At 32.7% G+C, this 11,447-nt stretch overlaps 2 protein-coding genes across 4 annotated transcripts in view; one reads left to right on the forward strand and one right to left on the reverse strand.

Moving 5' to 3' along the window:
- Positions 1 to 11,447, forward strand: part of LOC105837391 (WD repeat-containing protein 47) — a 78,339-nt gene that overhangs the window by 23,241 nt on the left and 43,651 nt on the right. For all 3 annotated transcript variants that reach the window (XM_036285665.1, XM_012682146.2, XM_012682147.3), the window contains exons 2-4: positions 6,413 to 7,112; positions 7,393 to 7,993; positions 8,826 to 9,162. In XM_036285665.1, the coding sequence (XP_036141558.1) occupies positions 6,432 to 7,112; positions 7,393 to 7,993; positions 8,826 to 9,162 (1,619 nt within the window). In that variant the 5' untranslated portion in view covers positions 6,413 to 6,431. The remainder of the gene's footprint in view (positions 1 to 6,412; positions 7,113 to 7,392; positions 7,994 to 8,825; positions 9,163 to 11,447) is intronic.
- LOC114253988 lies at positions 194 to 5,834 on the reverse strand. Its single transcript, XM_028189359.2, has 9 exons — positions 4,906 to 5,834; positions 4,453 to 4,566; positions 4,025 to 4,237; positions 3,521 to 3,695; positions 2,780 to 3,342; positions 2,452 to 2,661; positions 1,804 to 2,055; positions 1,330 to 1,572; positions 194 to 1,110 (listed from the first exon to the last, which is right to left on the reverse strand). Exons 1-9 carry the CDS (start codon positions 4,918 to 4,920, stop codon positions 757 to 759), a joined length of 2,139 nt encoding a protein of 712 aa, XP_028045160.2. The 5' UTR covers positions 4,921 to 5,834; the 3' UTR covers positions 194 to 756.

Here is an 11,447-nt window from a genome sequence, read left to right on the forward strand (position 1 = left end):
AATTTTAGTAATCTGTTAATATTTAAATATTAATAGTTATCTTCTGGTGAATCACTTTCACGCTTTTGCATTCAGTTCGTTAGTTAATGACCGATGATGCTTGTTTTTCTTTTTTTTCCATTATATCTACATTTTTAAGTGAAAAAATATTTATATTAAGTCTGTAAATAAAAATTAGATCTAAAAATATCAATTAAATTTTTTAATTCCCATTAAAATATATTTATTTAAAACCTTAGTACATACACATAGACTTATATTAAAGTAAAACATTTTATCCTTATTTAAAAAACATCCTTATTTAAAAAATCGTATATAAAAGTTCAATTACCGAGTTGACGAAGTTTGATGAGGGATGTACGCTTATAAAAATATTATGCGTGCACGGTATGAGAGTAATTATAATAAATAGAACATGAAAACCGTTACGGTCAATCGACTCGTTGCTTCAAGGTAATGTGACAGGAATCGATAACAGTGTCATATCTATAAGTGTCTTACTAAGAATAAATTGATGACGTGTTATAAAATAGTATATCACTTTGATAAGTATTGTCATGATATTTAGATTATTTTAGTGGAATACTCTTTTCTATGTAAAATGTGCCTTATGCCTACATTTGTGTCATTGGCTTTGATTGCTTTAAGCATTGATATTTATGTAATCAGGGATTTCGATTAAAGGCTTGACGTTAGATTATAGTTTTACTTATAAAAATTTGCACTATTTGAACATTTCGAAGCGAAATTCATAAACTAATAGTTCTCATAATTGCGAATATCAATCTGTGGAATATATTGAGGCAGGGAAAAATATGGCGTAATGTAAGAAGAACTTATTGGTCGTGTTGTGTCGATAACCGGTAAGACGACTTCTTCAGGAAGTAAAGGTATTTGTCTTGCAGATGGCGTATTGACGATTTCATCAGTTTTCGGTAGTCCCTCACTATTTCTGCCACCACCAAAATGTTGTATAATTCTTTGGGTGTAGGGTGTAAGAGGCGCTTTCATGCGACGTGTATTTTGGTTCTGTTTAGGAATAATAATCATTTCAGTCGGTTTCAGAATCTCTCTTTGTCTTGCGTCAGCCATGTTCATATTTGTGACGTCCTGAAACAGATATAATATATTTCATTAATTATTTGTAAAATAATATACATATAGTGAATTGTCTAAATCAGATTTAAGTTGAGATTTAATTGAAAGATATTTGTGCAAAGGGTTTTTTTTTATTTCTCTCAATCGTAATAATCAATTTAAATAAAGTTCTATCAGATACAAATAAAAATGTCTAAGGACAAACAATTATATCAATGTTAAAATCACTACCTCCAAATATTTATTTTCTTGGTATTTCATGTCAGTCTCACTCATCCCGGACATTTTACTGATTTTATCAAGATCTATCATATAAGTTTGATAGGGTGCTTGGTATTGATTTGATGGACGTATATTCGTTTCTGGGTCAATTTTAGGAAGAACAAGTGGTTCATTTGGATTTCCAATTTTGAGCGGAATAATCGGCGAAGTGTTGCTTTGTCTTGAGTTAGCCATGTTCATATTTGTGATTTCCTGAAACAGACGTAATATGTTTTGTCAATTATTCGTAAAATATATAATATATTTTGTATCATAGATTGAATATTATATATTTTATATATTCTATGTGATAGAAAAGAATTTTACTTTTAATATTTGGTGTAAGATTATATCACAAAACAACAAAGAGAGAAATTTATACGTATAATAGCTGCAAATACTGCCGAATTGAATAACTAATTATATTAATATTAAAATCATTACCTGCATATATTTGTTTTCGAGTCCTTGGCCTTCCATGACGATAGGGTTAGTTTCCGATAGTCCTTCGCTATTTTTATCAGAAACAAATACATAAGTTTGATAAGTTGGTGCAGGCAAATTCATAGGAGACGTATTTTTGTCAGTTTTAGTAATTGTTTCAGTTAGTTGTTTCTGAAGAGTTGGGTAGATCTTAGATTCAGTAGATTGAGTATTGCTTTGTCTTGGGTTAGCCATATTCATATTTGCGAGTTCCTGAAACAGTCGCAATATCTTTTATTAATTATTTGTAAACTAATATATGCATTAAATATAGGATATATTTCGTATCATAGATCGAATATTATATATTTTATGTTACAGAAAAGAAATATTTTTCACATTTAGTGTGGATCGTAGAGACAACGAAAAGAGGAATACACACGTATACGCGCGCATACGCATTATGAAAAATAATATTTGAAAAATATTTTATTTTTAATATTGAAGTGTAGTGAATTTTATTAATCACAGATTTGAGAGATTTAATTAGAAGATATTTGCGCAAAAATTTTCTATTATCTCAATTATAATAATCAATTAAATCTATCAGATAAAAATGAAACAAGTCTAAGGACATAAAACACATTATGTTAATGTTAAAATCATTACCTGCAAATATCTGTTGCGTTCTTGGGGACCCACCAAACTGCTGACCTCGTCAGTTTTATCGTTATTACTATTGTAATTAATTAAAATATGTGACGCAGGGGAATTCGTAGGAGACGTATCTTGATCAGCTTTAGGAATAATAATTTCAATCGGAATAGTCGGTTGAGTGTTGCTTTGTCTTGGGCTAGCCATGTTCATATTTGTGTATTCCTGGAACAGACAATGTATTTTATTAATTTATTATTTGTAAAGTAACACACGTATATCAGATATTTCATAGGTTGAATAATATAAGGACACAAAATAATGTTAATATTAAAATCATTACCTGTAAATATTTGTTTTCTACTTCTTGTTGTGCGGCCCGCGACTCTCCTGTATTTTCCTCCCAATCAATCATCATATCCTCTATAGTTTTCGCATCTAAGCCGGAATCCTTTAAGTTAGCTATATGTGGTGGCATATCTTTATAATATATATGATATTTTTGCGGCCCAAATCTCATTGGCGCTGATGGCACTGAAATTGATTCTACTTCTGGTTCTTGCGGTTTCAAGAATGGTGAGAGAAACCACCATGCATTTCGAAATCCGCTGTGAGAGTCGTAATCATCGTTTGAAAACATCGTCTCATCCCATTCCATAGGTTCCGGAATTCTTACAGAAGGCCTATTGGTGATTTGGAAATTATCATGACAATCTCCACTTCCTTGAGACGTTGCTTTTTGCATTAGTTTGTCAGCGCTGGCAGTATTTTTTGGAATCATGTATTGCATTCTGTTTTCGCTGCGGGACGGATAAAGTCCGGAGTACATCATGTCCGGATACAGACCGAATAAACGTGGACTTGTCATATGATCATTATTGATTTGACGGTTCTCTAAATGCTTGTCTGTAATTAAACAATTTATATTGAAAGCAAATGCATATTAATATCGATACGTTACTTTACATTTGTGTTTTACTCGTAATGTAAGTTGAAATTATGCTTCTTTTAAAATAAGCGGTATGTTAGATTAGAGAACCCATGAAGATGTCATGTTTTTATTTCTATTTTTTATGATATTTACCATTGGTATTGGTAGCCTCGTGTTCTGGAAGTAATGAGTCGATTGTAGGTTTTTCGGTGTCGGTTAAGGACGACTTCGCGGCCACATCATCGTCATGTGCATCGATCGCAGATTTACTGGTTTCGATGCTTGTAGGATCGGACTTATCCGACCTTCTATACCGGTGGTGTACTATCTGAGGAAATGTCGTTCTTAAGAAATCTTGTTGATAAATTGTAGCACCAAGTATCAATACAAATACAAGAATCACGATCAGCGTTTGCGTTAAATAATTAATAACTTAAAAAAGCTGTTTGACAATAATATAGTGGTGTATCTATTTATTACGTAAGATAAATTTATATTAAATGTTAGTTATATTTCAAATTATTTGAATCTAACGTTAAAAATTTTAATTAAATGACATTTACAACAGGAATGAAATAATAATAAAATTGTTCAAAGTTAAATTAACGAAACAAAGATTATTTAATCAGATTAAATAATAACGTGATGAGCATTTACCAATGGTTGGGGGTAACCGACGAACACTGAAGGCCGCACGTATCCATGACCTCCTACCTTTGCGTAATGCAAATGGTGCGGTCTTGGTAAATAATGATAGTCATGACGGTGATAGTGACGGTATGGATAGCTTACTATATGTGAACGAGCTCTGTCTTGGTGCGATTCGTAATTGGGATACGCCAGTTGAAATCCCGGCTGTTGCGTCGATTCCTAGTGCGGTAATTGTTTTTAGATGCATTCTCTTTAAATCTTGTAGAGTGAAAAATTATGCGAAAGTCGCACAAGCTCAATTTTTACTAGGAATGAATTTTGACTTTTATTAGAATGATAAATTACTCAAAAAATTGCAAAAGTTCAATTTTCACTCTGGACGTTGTGCTTTATGAGATTTAGAGAGTTATATTTATATTATTCAAGGAATGTACCTTGTATTGCGGAAGAGGAGAATAATGCGGATTGTTGCCGAATTGATGTTCGTAACCGGAAACGAGAACGTCGGCAAGTACGGTACTTGTCAACGAGATTATCACCACTAGAAACTGAAATAATCAAGGAAACTTGATGCAAATTGTTCTCGAATAAATTATTAAATACAAAAATTTATTTCTTAAATTATTCACTTATTAAAGCATTGAAAGAGAAAGAGACAGATTACACGCATCTGTGGATTTATTATGGAGTATCATTATTTTTTGATAAAAAAAGTTTTAAAAAGTAAAATATACAAAGGAAAAATAAATGTATTTCATTATATATTAATTTCTATGAAATGTCTGCTTTACGATAATAATTTAATTATTAAAAAATCCTAATTCCAGAAGTTAAGAGCATAAAAATGTTAAGTAAATTTATAATGTATATAAGAAAAATTCACTTACTAATTCTCGATACATCGTGATCTCTTACACTTGCTGCAGTTCGTTTGAAACTGATAATTCCTTGGCCATACATTAAGCATAAATAACCATAGAACGCTGACATTACGAATTTCTCATATTCCGAAATTTGATCGGTATGTACACACACGCACGCACACACACACACACACACACACACACTCTCATTGTGGCTATTGTAAAATTATCCGAGGAAAAAATACTTCATGTCATCAAATATTTTTAAAAAAGTACAGCGTGTTGTTCGTATATTCATTTCGAATAGATCGTATAAATCTCTACATTTACTAATTGATGACTAAAATGAAGTGTATGCATGCATTATGTCGTAAACTAGCTTCGGCCGTAAGCTCGCGAACGAATTCTAACGAATCGTCAGGATTCGTATGGACGCGAATCAACTTCCGTTTGTTGTAAAATTACGAAACCCGGTAATAATATGCATATGTATGGAATGCACGAAATAGCATTTCCTCACGAGAGTTCGTTGCACTTTGGGGCCAGTGCACTCGTAGACGTGCCCTGATTATCGCGTAAGTGGGTGGCTGGATGCCGAGACGTTGATCTAGACTTCTCTCCCGCTGCGGGCCCCTCTGAATATAAATGTCATTAAGCAATCTTTTATCTGTGTTTCATCGTTTATCTCGTATTATAGCACGCGACGCTTAAAACCAAGAAGTAAAATCCTTAAGCGATTTCATAATTCCGGATATTACTTAGTAATACCTGCTAGCGATATGGTAATATCGTGTTAAATTACTCGTAATATCCGCGGCAATTTCAATATTTTTTTCAGAATGAGAAATCACTTTCGTACATGCACGAAGCTTTTAAAGATGGGAAATATATTGAAAATTATAATGTTTACTTTATATATTCCAATATTAAATTTTATATTATTTATATTAGTATTTTTCTTACATTGATTTGATTTTTCTTAAATGTAAAAATATTTTTTTGTAATATATACATTTGATTATAAAATTGTAAATGTTATTATATTTTGAATTTTTTTACTTTCTTTGTGTCTTTACACTGAGAAAAAAATATTATTAATTTGACAAAATTTTTCAACCAAATTAAAATTTTGTCAGTTCAAGAATTTATGAATTTAACTTAAATACACAAATTTCAATTTAAGTATTTAATAGTTAATTGAAATATATAAATACTTAAATAGACAAAATTTAATTTAGTTGGAAAATTTAGTTAAATTAACTTTTTTTTTCAGTTTACAAACTTATCGTAATCCGAAAAATTAGAAATATTTTACAGAAAATATAAAATGTATTTTTGTATATTAACGTAATTATCAGATTGTGTTAGAGAGTTTCATGAAAACAAAATAAATTTCATGAAATTAAAAATCATTAACATCAAAATTTCCGAGTGTTTATCGTTTAATTTTTTTGCAAAATATATCTTGGCAAAATCAGTGACCTTACATCGTGAGGTACATGCTAATTCATGTTTTAATGAAATGATCCAGGTTGCGTATTCGGTACGTGATGCCGGCGGCGCACCTGACGCTGCGCGAGGAGGACGTGGTGCGACTGACCTTGGAGTTTCTCCACAGCCGCGACCTTCACATCTCGCAGCTCTCGCTCGAGCGTGAGACCGGTGTGATAAACGGCCAGTACAGCGACGACGTACTCTTTCTGCGTCAGCTGATCCTCGACGGACAATGGGACGACGTACTCGAGTTCATCCAGCCGCTAGAAGCGCTGTCGGATTTCGACATGCGAAAGTTCACGTATTCTATCCTGCGTCACAAATACGTCGAGCTACTGTGCATTAAATCCGAGGCGAACGTTATCGCCACCGGGACGAACGGCAGCGTCGACAATGCCGTGGAGGAGGTTGTCAAGGTGTTGAACGACCTTGAAAAGTTTGCACCCTCTAAGGAGGAGTACAGCGGTCTGTGCCTGTTGCTTACTCTGCCGCGGCTGACGGATCACCTGCAGTACAAGGACTGGAATCCCAGTAATGCGAGGGTGCAATGTTTCCGCGAAGTTTATCCTTTAGTAGAGAAGTTCCTGCCGGGTGACAGGAAGAGCGCCGACCCCTCGCATCCGATTACCTCGGCGAAAAATGACCGGCTCATTCAGCTTATCATTAAGGGCATCTTGTACGAGTCCTGCGTAAATTATTGCCAAGCGAAGGCTACCGGATCGAAAGAGAGTGAACAAGTGATTTTCTCTTTTTCACCTTTTTTCTATTTTACTCTAGTAAAGAAAATTAAAGGATTTTATTATTAAAAATTTGTCAAGACTATCAAAATCGAAGTTATTTTTGCTTTTTATATGTAGAATACGTAAATTGCATAGTTTATTGATAAAAATTTAGACAATTTGTACATTTATTTTTATTTTTATATATGTAATATATAAATATAAATATATAAAATAGATTTTATACATTAATTTCGCTTTATTTAGACATTTTATTTCGTACGTTCTTATGTTATAGGTAGAGATGAGTTTTTCTAGGCTACTGGATGGATCCGTAGGTTTCAGCGATTCGGACTTAAGTTTACTCTCATGGCTTCAAAGTATACCTCCCGAAACGTTCGCCGTACCCTTCGCACAAAGAACCCTGAACGTCGACGTGGAGCGCCTGGAGAGGCCCTCCTTGGAGACCTCGTGGACTGAGCATATGCTGATAACGCCAATCAAACCGAAGACTTTCCCGCACAGCGCCATGCCATTCACCAGGCCAAGATCCGCCGCGGACATGATGTCTCGCAGTTTAGTACCGGCTTTGGAGGCTGGTCTCGGGCCCAGAAGTCCCAAGAACACATCCATACCATCGGCGGCGCTTATGGCGCTGTCCGTTGGTGACGTAAATGCAGCGATGTCTAAATCATCGTTCGCTAGCTTTCATTTGACCGGTTTTAAGAATAACAAATTGATGAATACTAGCGTCGATAGGCTCTTCGAGAATGAAGGTGACGTCTTCCTTAGTTCGAATTATGCAGAGTTTCAACAGCTACCTTCGATACAAGAGACCACGATGAATGCTCAACCTAAGGCTCCGCCGAGAACTCGCGGAAACTCCAAAAGCCCCGACGGTAAGATTATTAATTATATTTTGTATTTTAAAAGTTTTAAAATCATTCTCTGTGTTATATGTGTGTTATATAGTAGAATAACAATCATATAAAAGATTTGAATAAAAGGATGATAGATTTATCTTCATCGTGCAATATATATTTAATATAGCGCATATTTAATTATTCCAATTAATTTATATAAACTCAATTACAAGTAATCGTACTCCTAATTGAAATACAATAAATATCTTACAAATAAATTAAAGCTAAATAAAAATTAAAAATGTTATTTTATAATTGTTTTTAACATTTACCATATTAATTAATTTAACAATAATAAAGCATTTAGCGAGATTAGTTTCGACTTTACTTAGTCTTTTTCGCAGAGAAGGAGAGTTATGCGCTTCGTCCGCGCTAAGTCATCAATTTCACAACTGGCGTAATTCGATGACTCCGTAGCAAGAAATTTCTGTATTGTGTGGATCACATTTTTATAACACGGCTATGCATTAATAATAATCAGCTAGTTAATTAATTTTGTCAAATTTTTGGCAATTCAAATATATGTAAGGCGATTGAAAAAAATACTTACTTACTAAGTAAAGTCGAAATTGATATTGCGCGTTAAATGCTATATTATTATTAAATTAATATAGTAAATATTAAAAATTACATTTTTAATTTTCGCTCGTCTTTGACCCATTCGCGAATTATTGTAATTTATTTAGTTTTGTTTTTATTATTTACACGACTGACGGATCTGTTATGTAGTTCTAAATGTAGTTCTATATCGTGTAAATAACTTTTAAATTATCTTGAAAATAATATTTAATTTTTATTTTTGTAATAGGCATGGATCCTTCAGCGACATCCACGCCAGAGCGCAGAGTGCCTGGAAGGGAATCGCCGGCACCTTCGACCGCCAGGAGTTCTAGAAGGGATTCCTTGGCGGAAAAACCTACGGGAGTTGCGGCCAAAATTACAGACCCATCCGTGATACCGATGAGGACGATGGTAGCTCCTAGTGACAACCACGAACAAAGTTACAACGGTGGCCTATTCAAGGAATACCAGAAACAAAAGCAAAGGTTGCAGGAAACCATTCAGCAAAAGGAAAGGGAAAGGGACGAATTAGTCAGACAGTTAACTGCACCCATGGTAGCAGATAATAGACTTCAAGGAGAAGGGTGAGTGATTATTTTAGTGTTTTTTTATTCAAATTTTTAGTGATTACTTTTAGTGATTTAATTCAAGAAATGTTTTTACCAAAGAATTATAAAGATATATAATATTTATGATTTTCAAATTATTAAAAAAATATATATATTTTTGCACAATAAAGAATAAAGTATAATAAGAAAAACGGTTTAGAGTTTAAGAAATGGAAAGAATAGCTTAAAAAATTATGCGATATTTTTTACATAACATTGCCATATATTTAATAACTGAGTGTTCTGTTGCATCGAGTGCACTCACTGAAAAGTTAGAGCCCGTTGTATTCTCCAACAGATGGCGATAGCGAAATATCTTTACGTTTATTATGGTAAAACATGTGCCGAGAATAGCAGCTTAGATTTAGAGTCCGATGAAGTGTTGATAAAAATAGACTGTTACTCTTCTGCAAGGAAAAAATGGATTATTTTGATCATTTCGACTACATTTACATTACTTTATGAACTGAAGAAAGATAAGTCTTAGTTATTCAAGAAATTTTTAATAGTTGAGTCTTTGCATAATTATATTCAACTCATGAAATTAATCATTCTAAAAATCTTTATTACATTTCTATATAAAAAATTATTAAACCATTCACACTGAATTTATTAAATTATATAACAGCCGTAATTTTTAATTTATATGTGTGAAATAAATTTTATAAATTAATATTGAAAATTATTTATGTATTTGAAATATATCAAAAATATTATTCTGAAAAGATTTTGTGAAAATTACTTAAATTAAATTTTATTTTTAAAATACCTAAACGGATCATGAAAAATTGTTTCATAATTGAAATAACCTTCGAGAAAGCAAATGTTGCTCGCACAGAGTTGAAATCGGAATTCAATTACGGTTCATTGGCATCGACCACTAATATCACGCTCGAATAGGATACCGGATGCGTGTATACAGCAAAAGCGGTACGATTCCGCCATCGGTCCTGTCCTGCCGATGATTCACGCGCATACCTCTACGTTTACGACCGCATTGTTTCATTCATACGCTTGACTATATCCTGTAAAGTGTACTAACGCATAAGCTGCGTACCCTTATCTGATTGTAAACGTATATAACGTTATTTATGAAAAACGAAAAAATTAATATTTGGCTCTTATCACTTTTTATTTCAAATTAACAGTTTCACGATATAGAATATTTGGAAATAAAATATTAGAACGTCGATTGAAGGAAATAGTATAGATTATTAATTAAATTTATTATTTATTTACATGCTTATAATAACACTATTTAAATCAACACTTTTTATAATCCAAATCGAAATTTTGATACGTTTATAATGTATGATAATAAAATTGTTATTACAGTTATCGCGTTCATTTTTCATTTATTAAGTCTTTAGTTGGAATTAGAGAAATTAGTTGAAAATGTATGAGCGCATTATAGGATATTTTCCGAATAATAACTATTTTGTTATATGCAGTTGAATAGTATTTTCATTCGTAGTTATGTACGTTTTTATGAACGTGCTAATGATACTGGCTAACGTTTTCGCGGAATAAATCGAGGAATTAACTCGGTCTAAAGAAGCTTCGAGTGTCTGGCAGTTCGTTAGCGGCGAAATACGGCATATTTAGACGGCGACGTTTCGCGGTCGATGAGATGGAGGCCGAATGAGAGCCCTTGATCCTTTGGCGAGTTCAACAAACGTGGTTATTCTTGATGATTCGCTAGATTTATCCGGCGGCACGTTCTGTTTTTGTTAACGACATATAAAACTTCTTTTGAAATATTCAATCCTTGAAGCATTCTGTCTTCTTTCAAAACAATGATATAGCTGGAAAATAATTTTTATTTTTATGTAAACGTTCTTGGATTTATTTTAGATTATTTTATGAAACGCGAAAAAGAGAAAAGTTCTTGTTTAATTCATCAGAGAATTAAAAGAAAACGTAACTACAAAGTTATTTAAAAAAAGAACTTTCGAAATTAGAACTATTCGAAATTAGAAACTCTAAAAATATAAATCTGTACATAAATTAAGTTAAAAAATTTCAAATATTAAAATGATTAGAATTAAGGAAAAAGCATATGTAATGCAGTATATTCCTAAAAAATATCTTCGAAAGAATATTTAAAAAATGTCTAGGAAATGTATCATAAAATTAAAATCTACACATGTAAGCTGCACGAGAATGGCAATTTATTACTTGTCGGCCTTTCTAACAATTTAATTTCATTTTCCTATTAATTATGCCGTGCTATCGAGAACGTCACCCGGCACAAAATATGC

Source organism: Monomorium pharaonis, chromosome 4 (assembly GCF_013373865.1).
Source record: "Monomorium pharaonis isolate MP-MQ-018 chromosome 4, ASM1337386v2, whole genome shotgun sequence".
In the NCBI taxonomy this organism is placed as follows: Eukaryota; Metazoa; Arthropoda; class Insecta; order Hymenoptera; family Formicidae; genus Monomorium; species Monomorium pharaonis.